The sequence below is a fragment of the Castor canadensis genome, chromosome 1 (assembly GCF_047511655.1).
Source record: "Castor canadensis chromosome 1, mCasCan1.hap1v2, whole genome shotgun sequence".
Taxonomy (NCBI): Eukaryota; Metazoa; Chordata; class Mammalia; order Rodentia; family Castoridae; genus Castor; species Castor canadensis.
In genome coordinates this window covers 200,284,577-200,298,929 of record NC_133386.1, presented here as the reverse complement: position 1 = coordinate 200,298,929, position 14,353 = coordinate 200,284,577, and the positions used below count along the sequence as shown (strand labels likewise).

Here is a 14,353-nt window from a genome sequence, read left to right as displayed (position 1 = left end):
AACTTAGTTGGGTTATTGGCATAGCCTTGTCAGGAGGGACCAGGAGAAGATTCCAGGGAGACCTCCCCAGACAGGCAGAGTCAGGTTTCTGGATGCCAGGGTGGAGACTTATCCAAATTGTGGTCAAGGCATTGCAACTTCTTACAGATTCCCTTTCCTTTTCCTCAAGTGTCATTTAAACAGCCAGAGAGCCTGTTCCTGGTTCCTGGAGAAGACAATTGGAGTTCCCCAGAGTTAATCTTACCCCAGCAACTGCTAGGAATTGTCACCTAAGTCTTTCCCCAGCCTCAGTCACGAGCACTTCTCTGCTGAGATCCAGTAAGAGGTTGACCACAGGGCCTCTTAACACTCAAAGGTGTAAGGACCCCCTGTGGGTCCCATCTAGGCTTTGCCAATCTTTTTGCTAGAAAACTGGTGCCTTGGCCTCAATGACAATTCAGAATTTAAATTTTTTTGAGGAAAAGGAAATAAGAATAAGATTTATTATTTATCAACAGGAAGAGTCAATGTCTCAAAGCACTATCTTCCTACTTGTAAAGGAAAATGTCCGCCTATTAAAGGAGAATTCAGGGGCTCAGCTTGACTATGTGACCAGATGCATCTTCACCATGGCCATTGGCTTTGATTCTCCAGGAGTCCGGCACCAGTTCTCTGAAACTGTATGTCTTGGTTGGCAGGTTTACTGCTTGGTAGCCAGTAAGAGATAAGGGGTAAAGAGCTGCATGGAGAGCAAAGCCTCTTTGTTACTGGTTTCTCCAGCAATTCAGTGAAAAGTGAAAGAAAGTTTAACCAACAAACAGAGTAAACACGCCAGCAGGTAAGCTGGCTATACAAAAAGTTTTCTTTCTTTTGTGGTCCATGCTATACTATAATCTCAAAAAAGTAGAGACTTTCAGGAAATCTTTAAGCAAATTAGATGCCTTCTTCTGCTCATAAATCATTCATATCAACCTAGCCTAAGGCCACCAGATTCATGAGATCTGTGTACTGATTTAACTCCTTTATGGTGTCAAAACTATACATACCCTGTACTATGATAAATACATATGTTAGAATAGTGAACACTTGAGATATATTGCTATTATAATATATCTGAGATGCATTCATATGCTATCAGTTGGTATGAGAGGTCCCCTGATAATTACATGAGGAAGTTTTGAAATCAGTAGTCTATACTGTTCATAAGGAAAATTAATCCGATAATATTTTTGGTGTGGATTTAGCTCTTAATATTCCAGATTTAAGGTATAAGGAATCCTTATTCAAATGTTTTCTGCATTTCAATACATGCTCTCATTTTTTTAAAGCTTTATGAAAACATTTTTTGCTGCCCTAATCTCCCATGACTCTATGCTTCTCAGATTTGGGCGAAAGGTGATGGTTAAGTGGTGTTTGCTCCTGGTGGCCATATCTGGGACCTGTACTGCCTTTGCTTCCAGCTTCTTCATTTACTGCTCGCTATGCTTCTTGGCAGGTTTCTCTTCCATGGTCATCTTAGCAAATAGCCGTATGCTTGGTAAGTCAACAATTTCGATCTTTGTTTTCTATGTCTTGGATTTGACCTTGAAAAATAATTTTATTTAGATTTAATATTCTGTCCTGTTTTCTTCCAGCTATAGAGTGGACAAGGATTCAATCCAGAGACTCTTTTAACACTTATAAACAGCATTCATGGAATTGGAATCACAGTCCTGGGAGGACTGGCCTTTATCTTTCAAAAGTGGAGAACCCTTCCCCTGGTGGTAGCTGCACCATTCTTTCTCTTTTCCCTCTCTTCAAGGTATGAACCTTCTAACTCCTGTTGTATAACTATTTCCACAAATGAACATTAATATTGAATTTATTTCCTTATTTTATGCATGGACCTAACACATTTTCTTATCTGTTTTCTTTGACCAACTGGAGAAGCAGAATGGAAATAACAATATCCATTCTGCTGAGAGTTCTAACCATTTTCTGTGCTCTTTGTCTCAACAATTATCAAGCAGAGTGAGCAAAGAATTATTCCAAAATTATTTTCTTTAACAAAATGTAGAGATTGAAGTGTTTCAAAAAGAAATTCCGGTGACTCGTTTTTAGTCTTATGATGAATTAGTTTATGGCAAAGATTTTAGTGCTCTTAATATTTGCAGGTGAAATTTGACAAAAAGAAGAGGCAGCAAGTTTATTTATGTCTCATGGACAAAAGAACAAGCCAGTTTCTTGAGCAATAAACATCAGCATGTAGCTTGGGTCATACATTATATGTGTTCAGCACAGGTGTTTATACAGAATTCATAGAGTGAAATGAGTTATGACAGAGAGGAGAGTGCAATCCCTGTCTGGCTCATCCATTGTCTCTTTCTGTCTTCATAATAACACAACCAGGAACACAGCACTGCTGTCCCTCATCTTAATGATGAGGAAATTTATATTGTAAGTTAACAATGCTCTTTGCAATGGTAGGTATAAAAATCCAAATTTAAGCAATTTTAAACTTAAATGATTTGGAGAATTTAAAAAATGCACATATCCTGAACACAAGTTATCTGACACTCATGAAGTATTTGGATGAGAATTATGTATGTTAGATGCCCTCTATCCTAAGCTTCCTATGTTTCTTAGAATGCACCCTTCCGATTAGGCAGGAGGTTACTTGAATCCAATGTTTGTGTTGACAACCATGAAAGTGTACTCCATAGAGTAATATCCATATCTTTTTCTGGTATTTGTCTCGAGGAAGCAGACTTCTATTCCCAATCCATGGAATAGTGTGTAGTAGATGAAATGCTAAAGGCATCTGTAGCAAGTAATCATATGAATAACAACAGAGAGATAACGAAACTTTTGTGTTCTTTTATCAGGTGGTTAGTGGAATCTTCTAGGTGGCTGATTGCCACCAATAAACCAGAACAGGGATTAAAGGCTCTTAGAAAACTTGCACAAATAAATGGAATAAAAAATTCTAAATAAACCCTGAATGTGGAGGTGAGCATAAAGGGAAGGCGGTTATGGGTACTAATGGATGACATAAGCTGACATATATACTTTCTCCTTACTGAGATATATAAGGCAGCTATCAACTGAGTATCTGAGAATATCAGTTCAGTTCCCCCATTTTTAATGAATGTATTATTCAGCTGTTTATTACCATACCAAAATACACAAGACAGACTGAAATCAAACTTGATTTAATTTTGTACGCTGAAATTCCAAATGGCATGGCACAGTCTCTGCCCCTATGGTGGATGGTGATCATGGAGCTTGCAGAGAGGAAAGATCACATGTCAAGTCAGGAAGCAGAGAGCACTGGTTGGGACCACGCTCAGGCTTTTATAACAAGTATGTGGTGACAACTCCAAAGGGGACTCTCAAAGGCTTCCTTATTCTTTTCAAGGATAAACTCCAAATAACCTACAGACCTACCAGTAAGGCCCACTTCTTAAAGGTGGGCGTTTCCACCTTTCCACCACTTTCCAATACCACCTTGGGAATAAGCCTCCATTAACATGGAACCTGTGAGACACCCAAACCATGCCTAAGTCATACCAAAGACCATCTCATCTTATAAAAGTCACTGGGCAATATGTAGTGACCTCTTCCTTTAGTTTGTTTCTTGATCTGGAGCTGTAACTTATGAACATTTGTGGATAACTTACACTCCTCAATGCCCTTCTCTCCAAATTTTATTTCTACATAATTAACTGGATGCTTCCTTAACTCCCACCTAAATTTTCCTTCCTTTTACTTTCACATCTGTATTTGAACATATACTATATTGCATTACTAAAATATCTTTCATGTCCTGCTTTGTATCACTGCTCAACAAAATACTTGGACTATGTTGTCAAATGACACATTTCTTCTTATTTCTTTTTTTTTGTCAAGTAAAATACCTTGCTATGTATTTTTTCCACAATGTATCTTTTTATTTTTTTTTAATTTTTTATTAATTTATTCATACGTGCACACATTGTTTGGTCCATTCCTTCCCCTTGACCCCTGTTCCCTCCTTCTCCCCTCCACAGTCCACCCCCTTGCTTCCAGGCAGAACCTGTTCTGCCCTTATCTCTAATTTTGTTGAAGAGAAAGTATAAGCAATAATAAGAAAGACAAAGTGTTTTTGCTAGTTGACATAAGGATAGCTATACAGAGAGATTCCTAGCATTGCTTCTGTGTACAAATGTGTTACAACCCAATATGATTCATCTCTACCTGACCTTTTCAGTAGTTCCTGATCACCTTCACATATTGACCTCTGTCACTTTAAGGTTTCTGTATTAGTTCCTCTGTAGTGGGGACATCAAACTCTTTCCTGTTTTGGGTTTCTTACCTATACCCATACCTCCCTTATGTGCTCTCCCCTTAGCATGTGACCTAAATCCTACAACATTGCTGTATTTGCCATAGATCTAAAGTCCATCTATGAGGTGAACATATGATTTTTATTTTCTGAGCCTGGCTAACCTCTCTGAGAATGATGTTCTCCAGTTCCATCCATTTACTTGCAAATGATAAGATTTCATTCTTCTTCATGGCTAAGTAAAATTCCATTGTGTTTAAATACCACATTTTCTTGATCCATTCATCAGTAGTGAGGCATCTTGGCTGCTTCCATAACTTGGCTACTGTGAGTAACGCTGCAATAAACACATGCATGCAGGTGCCTCTGGAGTAACCTGAGTGGCATTCCTTCGGGTATATCCCCAGGTGTGGGATTGCTGGATCATATGGCAGATCTATGTTTAGTGTTTAAAGAAGCCTCCATATTGTTTTCCAGAGTGGTTGCGTTAGCTTGCATTCCCACTGTTCCAACACCTGTTGCTGGTGGTGTTTTTGATGATGGCTATTCCAGCATGGGTGAGATGGAATCTGAGTGTGGTTTCAATTTGAGTTTCATTTATGGCTAGAGATGGAGAGCATTTTTTCATGTGTTTTTTGGCCATTTGAAATTTCTTCTTTGAGAATATTCTGTTTACTTCAGTTGCCTGTTTTTTATTGGTTCATTGATTTTGGGAGAGGTTAGTTCCTTAAGTTCCCTGTATATTCTGGTTATCAGTCCTTTGTCTGATGTATAGCTGGCAAGTATTTTCTCCCACTCTGTGAGTGATCTCTTCAGTTTAGAGACCATTTCTTTTGTTGTGCAGAAGCTTTTTAATTTTATGACGTCCTATTTGTCCATTCTTTCTCTTAGTTGCTGGGCTGCTGGGGTACTATTGAGGAAGTCCTTGCCTATACCTATTAGTTCCAGAGTGTTTCCTGCTCCTTCCTGTACTAACATTAGAGGTTTGGGTCTGATATTAAGGTCCTTGCACCATTTTGAGTTGATACTGGTGTAGGGTGATGGACATGGATCTAGTTTCAGTTTCTTGCAGATGGATAACCACTTTTCCCAGCAACATTTGTTGAAGAGGCTGTCTTTCTTCCATCGCATATTTCTGACACCTTTGTCAAAAATAAGGTAAGTATAGTTGTGTAGTTTCATATCCAGGTCCTCTATTCTTTTTTACTGGTGTTCATGTCTGTTTTTGTGCCAGGACTATGCAGTTTTTATTGCTATTGTTTTGTAATATAGTTTGAACTCGGGTATTGTGATACCTCTAGCATTGTTCTTATTGCTGAGTGTTGCTTGGCTATCCCCAGTCTCTTGTGTTTCCAAATGAACTTTAGGGTAGATTTTTCAATCTCTGTAATGAATGTCATTGGGATTTTGATGGGAATTGCATTAAACATGTAGATTTCTTTTGGTAGTGTAGCCATTTTTACTATGTTGATCCTACTAGTCCGTGATCACAGGAGATCTTTCCATATTCTGAAGTCTTCCTCAATCACTTTCTTCAGGGGTTTGTAGTTCTCCTTGTAGAGGTCTTTGTTAAGTTTATTCCTAGGGTTTTTACTTTTTTGAGTTATTGTGAATGGAAATGTTTCCACATGTTCCTTCTCAGTTTGTTCATTGTTGCTGTATAGAAAAGTTAATGATTTTTGTGATTTGATTTTATAGCTTGCCCCCTTACTATAGCTGTTGATGGTGTCTAGGAGTTTTTGGGTGAGATTTTGGGTTTTTAAGGTATAGGATCATATTGTCTGCAAATAGGGATATTATGACAATTTCTTTACCTATTTGTATTCCTTTTATTTCTTCTTCTTGCCTAATTGCTCTGGCTAGGAATTCGAGTACTATGTTGAATAGGAGTTGGGGTAGTGGGCACCCTTGTATCATTCCTGATTTTAGGGGAAATGGTTTCAGTTTTTCACCATTAAGTATGATGTTGGCTGTAGGTTTGTCATTTATAGCCTTTATAATGTTGACATACATTCCTTCTAGTCCTAGTTGTCTTAGAGTTTTTATCATGAAGTGATATTGGATCTTGTCAAAGGCTTTTTCTGCACCTTTTGAGATGACTTAGTGGTTTTTGTCTTTGCTTCTGATTATGTGGTTTCTTACACTTATAGATTTGCATATGTTGAACCACCCTGCATCACTGGAATGAAGCCGACTTGGTCATGGTAGATAATATTTCTCACGTGTAATTGGATTCTGTTTGCCATTATTCTATTGAGGATTTTTGCATTGATGTTCATTAAGGAAATTTTCCTATATTTCTCCATTTTGGAGGTAGCTTTGTCTGGTTTTGGGATAAGAGTAATATTGGCTTCATAATATGAGTTAGGCAGTTTTCCTTCCCTTCCTATTTCATGGAACAGTTTAAGGAGTATTAGTATTAGTTCTTCTTTAAAGGTCTGATAGAATTCAGCAGCAAATCCATCAGGTCCTGGACTTTTATTTTTTGGGAGACCCTTTATTGCTGCTTCAATTTCATTTTGTGTTATAGATCTATTCAGGTGATTAATATCCTCTTGGTTCAGTTTTGGATGGTCAGCAAGGTCCCTGATGCCCAAAGCTCATGCAGTCTGTGCCCCAGTCACCATTTTCGATCCTTCTGAACAAATTTTTGATGCTTATCTGCTTCCTCATAAATGACTGCTTTTCAAGTCTTGGTCAGATAATTCCAACATCTATGTTCTATCAAAATGTTACTTCTTGATTCCATTTTCCATTATGATTTCAAATTTCCTGTGTCTTATTATACCAAGCAAGTTTAATGGTATCATGAACACTTTAAATAATTAATCTCTGTGCTTTGCTAAGTACTTTAGAGACTATTGTGGTACTTGTTATCAAGTACCTGAAAACAGGCTATCAGCCTGTTTAATTTCATGATGTACTTTCTGTGCTTTGTGTTTCTAATGTCCATTTGTTTCCAGATGGGTGGTCTCTGGAGACTCAGAAGATTTTGAGAACTTGCATCCTGGATGAGAAGAATCTGGACAAGATGAGGAAATGTAGTGAGAGAGATAATAAAGTTTATTGAAGGTGATGAGAAGGCATCATAAATAGCATGAGTGGGCCCTGACCAGGGTGGATAGAAAAAGCTCTGTTTTTTAATTCAAAGAGCATTTATAAATCACAAGGGCAAATGGTGGAAATAGCTGCGTGGTCATTGCAAGATGGGTTAAGATGATTAACAAGTTTGATTGCCATGATCTTGTCATATAGAATGAGACACTCTGTGTATACACCTATGCTAACTCTCAGGTATTTTAATTACATGTATGAGGTGTGATTTTATGTGAGAGGTAGTCAAGGTGGGATTTCCTCCAGGCTTCCTGTCTTACAACTGTGGAGGATTTACAATTGAAAAGGGCTCTGCAACTGCTAAGATTTTACAATAGAAAAGAAATTCTCAACTGTACAGGATAACATTGATTGGGGGGGCAGGTGTCTAACATGACATGCACTAGGAAAAGTCACATGGTGTCTGAAAGTTCCCAGACTTCTTTTCCTATTTCTTAGCCAGCTTATATTCAGCTTCCAGAGCCTTCCCAGTACTATCTGTATCTGCATCACATCTAGCTGTGACTGGCCTCTCTGGAGTTTTGGTGGAGTCTATCTCATCTGTTTTCATGGCCCTTTGTTTGCTTATCTGTGTGTGGTCCATTCATGAGCAATTCAGAGTTGGGAGCAGGAGTCCTGAACTTCCCTAAAGTTCACCAAATTGAGCAATTATCTCTGCAGTGCTCCCAATTTCCAGGTCATTAAGTCTGTCATTTTGTGTCTTGTGAGACAAAGTTTGGAGCCTTAGTTATCCCATTCTACTGCACACTGACATGCTGTGCTCATGTCTTTTACTAAGACGGCAGAAAAAAATCATAAACACACTGCTAGGCAGGTGTTGCTTCAGAATCTGGCCTTTCCCCCAATGTGGCTGCCTGTATATATATTTCATGCTCTAATGAGTTGCTCCATGACTTATTTACAGTTTTCAAGTGACATTTAGTTAGAAACCAAGTGCAGTATGCTTATTCCTTGTAACCCAGAATCAAAACCCTTATTTTTTTAATTTTTATTGTTTTATCATTCATATGTGCATACAATGCTTGGGTCATTTCTCCCCCCTGCCCCCACCCCATCCCTGACCACCCACTCCACCCCCTCCCTCTACCCCCCACCCCCTCGATACCTGGCAAAAACTATTTTGCCTTTATCTATAATCTGTTGAAGAGAAAGTATAAGTAATAATAGGAAGGAACAAGGGTTTTTGCTAGTTGAGATAAGGCTAGCTATACAGGGAGTTGACTCACATTAATTTCCTGTGCATGTGTGTTACCTTCTAAGTTAATTCTTCTTGATCTAACCTTTTCTCTAGTTCCTGGTCCCCTTCTCCTATTGGCCTCAGTTGCTTTTAAGGTATCTGCTTTAGTTTCTCTGCATTGAGGGCAACAAATGCTAGCTGATTTTTTAGGTGTATTACCTATACTCACCCCTCCCTTGTGTGCTCTGGCTTTTATCATGTGCTCAAAGTCCAATCCCCTTGTGTTTGCCCTTGATCTAATGTCTGCTTATAAGGGAGAACATATGATTTTTGGTCTTTTGGGCCAGGCTAGCCTCACTCAGAATGATGTTCTCCAATTCCATCCATTTACCAGCGAATGATAACATTTTGTTCTTTTTCATAGCTGCATAAAATTCTATTGTGTATAGATACCACATTTTCTTAATCCATTCATCAGTGGTGGGGCATCTTGGCTGTTTCCATAACTTGGCTATTGTGAATAGTGCTGCAATAAACATGGGTGTGCAGGTGCCTCCGGAGTAACCTGTGCCACAGTCTTTTGGGTATATCCCCAAGAGTAAAACCCTCATTTTTTAGGGGAAGCTTGTATCAGCAAAGCAAACTATTAGTACCTGTTTGATCTTCGTAGCATATATACAAGTGTTGGATTGATTAAATGTTTTCTATAATACTTTACATAATTAACATTTAAAGAGGAATAATAAATAATGGGAATAGAGGGAGAATAGAAAGCAAAGCAACTCATAAAGTTTGATAAGAAAAGAGAAAACATATGAGAAAGGGGGAGCGATTAGGGATAGTCATAGGAGACATGTCTTTGAGTAGATGTTAGGAAGTGACGTTCCATGTATAAATGACAGGCCAAGCTTGGGGCACAGGAATGTGATGCTGTGAAATACGGAAGAAAGGCAGAGTTAGGGGTGGGAAAGATTGGAGTGAGTAAAGTAGAGGCAAAGATTTTGCTTATTAATAATCCTGCAGGAAGTCCTGAGCAGATTTTTGTGTTCTTACATTTCTATATCCCTAATTGTTCTACTTCAATTTGATCAATCTCGTAAGTTTTAAGTGGCATGAAAAATTACAAATTTACATGCCACTCCATAGACAGCCAGTCCCATGCTAGTTCCATTGCTCTCTTTTTTCCTAAATCATTTCACATATCAACAATTAATGATAGATTTAAAACTTTCTGACCTATTTCCCTAAATACTAAATTATTCATGCAAGTATATGTCCCTTTAAATGATTTTTGTAGAAAACTTCAAATTCTTGTAGTCTGGATTCACTTTACCATAGGTATATATGCTAGTCTTTATAAATAATAAAAAACCAGTGGAGTGGGTTTTTTCCCTTATTTTCCTGAGAATTTCTTTAAAAATCAGGTAATGAAATCTTAAAATTTGGTCAACTTTGTAGGCAATCTTTCTATTTACTTGTCCTGAGAACTTTTTTCCTGAAAATACAGAATAGAAACAACCAATCCCCTGAGGAACAAATGAAAATACATATTAAAAGAAACAGGAAAGATGAAGTGACTTTGTGTGCCTTTCATACACAAATGCAATCTGGTCCTCTGAACATCAGCTTTAAACCACCCAATATTCCTCAGTGATTTACACTTACTTTGAGATGCCATGATGCCTGTGTAGATCCAAGAAAGCAATTTTGAAACTTTAGGTGTTCATTTGGTCTTTTTAGATACCTAAGAAATGTTGCATTTAGAAGTGTAGGGAGATTGAAAATATTAAATTGATTTCCCATTCATTTTAGGTGAAATTGTGCACACTGAAGAAAAGCTCATGTGTAGAAGTTCTAACTCTGAGTGCCTCAGATGTGATCTTATTCAAAACTTGAGTTGTTGCTGACATAATGAATCAGGAAGAGATCATATAAAATTAGAGTGAAGTCCTACTCCACTGTGACTGGTGGTCATATAAAAAGGAGAAATTTGGGCACAGAGATGCCCACATAGGAGAATGCCATGTTAAATCTGGTGTTATTTTACAGTCCCAAGTTCCTACCAGAAGCAAAGAGTAAGGCCTGGAATAAATCTTTCCCTAGAGCCATCAGAGAGACCACCACCCTTCCAAAACCTTGATTTCAGACTTCTATCCTCTTACTCTATTGGATAATAGATAGTTGTTTAAGATGATCTACTTTGGTACCTTGTTACAGAAACCCTAGAAAATGAAAATAGCATTGTGCCATTTAAAAATCAGTTTCTCTACTTTAAAACCTATAAGGACTGGACACAAGCAAGGGGAGATGCATTTAATTGCTTTTACCTGTAGACTGAGATAGGCACAGCCCCTGGCCACTTAACACAGAACTTTAACATAGGCTTTAGAAAACAAAGCTGAGAAAGAACTTCATGCATAGCCTTAGGAAAGCTAAAACTAAAGAAAAAACAAAGAGAGCATGGCACAGTGCACAGTGCAAGTCTAAGGACTGAGACTTTAACAGTTGTGCATATGCAGGTTGTAGGCATGGCTGTTTTGCAAGTTTGAGCACCGAGGCTTTGAGAGAGCTAAAGAGAGATGGGACAGTGCAAGTCTGGGGGCAAAAGACTTTAAGAGCAATTAAGCTAACGATGAACTAAGAGCAAACATGGGACAGTAGCAGCCTAAGGAAAGAGGTTTTAAGCAAGTTTTTCAAGATCTGCAAGGAGCAAGGCCTTAACAAATGAAGATAGAAAAAAAAATAAGGATTGTGTGTCTTCAGCCAAGCATACAACACACCTGCCCCCAACTTTCTGTCTATATGTCCTGTATCTTTTCTAAAATCTCTTGTCACACCAAGTTAAGCCCAGTTAGTCCAATAATAACCAAGGAGTAAGAGAAAACCTCATTCCAAGAGAGGGAGCATGACAAACAGCACCCCCTTCACTTTTCTTAACTTAGGCTCAATATTTCCATTACTTTTGGCCACAAGATTGGATAAACATTTGGCAACTAAACAAAACTTATTTCCTTTATGTCTTTACAAGAAGGTCATGAGCTCCATGCAAAAATCCTGACATCCTTCCATCATCCACCATCTGTCAAGCTAGTATGCATCTAAGAATCATTAAATAGAATCACAAATGTGTGTCTGTAATGAGGGCAGTGAACTTCTGCCTTTTTACCACTAAACCTACCAATGAATGCTGGGCAGAGAGGATCTCTTCAAGATAGACTAAAAACTCACCATGGCCAGCATTGACTCTCCTACTAGTGAGAGGCAGATGGAAGTAGTCCAGGAAAGGGTAAGTCTTCATTGTACACCAAACGACTCATATGATGCTTTGCCTTTGTCATCATAGATCTAAGGCACACAGATTCTCCCAGGGGTGTCTAGAAAGTTCACTTTCCATTTTCTATGTCCTGTAAGGTGTTAGGCAGAGACAGGTTCCTCATTTCAGGAAGGCAGAAAATAGCAAGGCAAGTAATGATGAGGATGATGCCATAGATGATCTAAAGCAAAATGGCATAAAATACTAGTAGGGTCAGAGCTGCCACACTAAATTCAATCCTGAAGATCTTGCTCTGAGGGATAAATGGATATGGATAACAATCAGCAAAGATTTAATATACAAATTGTGATGCATGATTTTGAGTTGATTATGTCAGGCAATAAGACAGAACCATTACATACATGAGCAAATAGTCACTTTTGAGATGTCTCTGTAAGGCTTTAGCTATTTTTGTCAGATTCAATGTAAGATAAGACTAATTTTCATCATTCTAAACAGAATAGTACTCATCATACCTAATCGATGAGTGGTCCAAAGATTGATACTTCTTAGCACACAACATGGCATGAAAACCAATAACTAGTGGTTATAATTTTATTAATATTCTAGCGGTAATATAATTTCTTTTTACATTGAACAGGTCTTAGATTTCTGCCCCATTTTAGTGTTTACTCCTGGGAAAGTCCTACTTCCATCCCTGAGAGAGCATGCATGGTTCTTATACGTGAGCACTGTGGGGAGAAGTTCCACGTGCTGGGACAAACACTACCAAAACTTACTGCCACACTTGTGAATGCCAATGCAACAAGCAGTATCTGTGTTTTGAAGACAAGAAGAGACCATGCAGACTTTTATATCTGGGTTGAGGAATTAAGAACCACCAACATAATGAGAAATAGACTGCATTGTCTAAGTGCATGTTTCAAACTGATGCAAAAAATTGTACAGGGCAGAGAATATGGAGTGGTAAAGCCAGAGAAGTGTAAAATTATCAACCTAAGTAAAAACTGAAAAAAATTATCTCATTAATTGCAGCAAACCTCCCATTGCATATCAGAGATTCGGCAGAGAGGAAGAAAAAAATGAAACTAGAAATAATTTGCTCTTAATCATCCACCTGGTATTTGTTTCCACCATTCTGCAGAAGGTAAAAACCATCGTTTGGACAATTATGGAAGAATCTAACATGTTATCCTAAACATAGCAATGTTACAATTAATGTATGATTTAAATCAACCAGTCATTCTGATTTTCTCAGGGAAGGGATGTTAGCAATGTGGAATTTACATTGGTAAAACCAGAGATGTTCCAGGTTAACCTGGATGAGTGACCAATCAAGTAAGTACACATATGGTAATGTCAAAGGTCCGGTGTTAAAAAAGACTAATAAAATAGGAGGACTTGTGATTACACAGGATGAAGAAGACCTAGATCTAAGATGAAGATAGGCATCAGGACCCAAGAATGGGGACTTGTATTTGGAAAAAATGTAAGACACAAAAGGAAGTGTCAGAGAATGAGTTCTGCCTCATGTTGAAAAATCCAAATGTAACTTTATAACATTGGAAAGTGCTGTGCTGAAGACCCTACACATGAATCAGTGATGATATTCAGGAAAAGGTATGCAAGCCACCAATCATTAATAACAGTAGCATTTCTTTCCAAAAACTTTTCAGTCTATATTTTACTAAGGATACTAGGTTGGGAGAGATGCCCACCATATTGGGCAAGGTTTAAGGAAAGAGAGGGAGATCATCTGCAAAATGGTAGAGGAATAGACACTTTCTCCACCAGGCTGAAGGACAGACTGCAGGAGGTCCCACAAGGTGATAATTGGTCAAGGAGACACTTCTCACTCCCAGGAAACTTCTGTTTGCACCTGAGAGACATTGCCACCTTCATTCAATACAGGCTATAAATATCCAATCTCTCACCTGACCCATGGGACCACCACTTTCCCCATCCCTCTGCATGACCTCATGCAGCCTTTCTCTACTAATAAAATCTTCCCAACCTGTGCTGCTAGAGTCCACCTGTGCTTTCATTCTTAGCGTGGACTCAAGAAACCTGAACATCTGAAATTTCTGCATGTGTCATCTGTGCATCATATTTGGCGACATATGAAGGGACATGTCTTCATCTGAGGTTGGTACAGTTAGTGCCAAACTGGAGAATGTTGCCTCTGAAGTGACTGTGATAGTTGGATACTCCGAAGGAGTCTATTTTACAGGAGAGACTCCCCACTAAAGCTTCACTTTGGTGCACCTCTCAGGCTGACCTTTTTTCTCTCTCTCTTATTAAGGAAGGTTTCTCCTCAGGAACATGAGGAAAAGCTACAAGCCCATTATAGCTGTAAGGCAAGCAACCCAAGCAGTCAGAGGCTGGTCAGAGGCTTATACAGGACCACCAATGCTATGTGGGCAAAGCCAAACTTTAGCCCACCAAGGCTTTTTCCCTCTCAACTCTAGGCTCCCTCCCTTCTTAAACACTCTCCCTTTTAAGAGCT

General features: G+C 38.5%; 1 protein-coding gene across 1 annotated transcript in view; it reads left to right on the top strand.

Moving 5' to 3' along the window:
- The first annotated feature begins 1,180 nt into the window (after nucleotides 1-1,180).
- The window catches only part of LOC141413900 (solute carrier family 22 member 10-like), a 102,063-nt gene continuing 88,890 nt past the window's right edge, over nucleotides 1,181-14,353 (top strand). Inside the window, exons 1-3 of the mRNA XM_074047832.1 lie at nucleotides 1,181-1,516; nucleotides 1,614-1,780; nucleotides 2,844-2,967. Coding sequence (XP_073903933.1) covers nucleotides 2,960-2,967 — 8 coding nt within the window. The 5' untranslated portion in view covers nucleotides 1,181-1,516; nucleotides 1,614-1,780; nucleotides 2,844-2,959. The remainder of the gene's footprint in view (nucleotides 1,517-1,613; nucleotides 1,781-2,843; nucleotides 2,968-14,353) is intronic.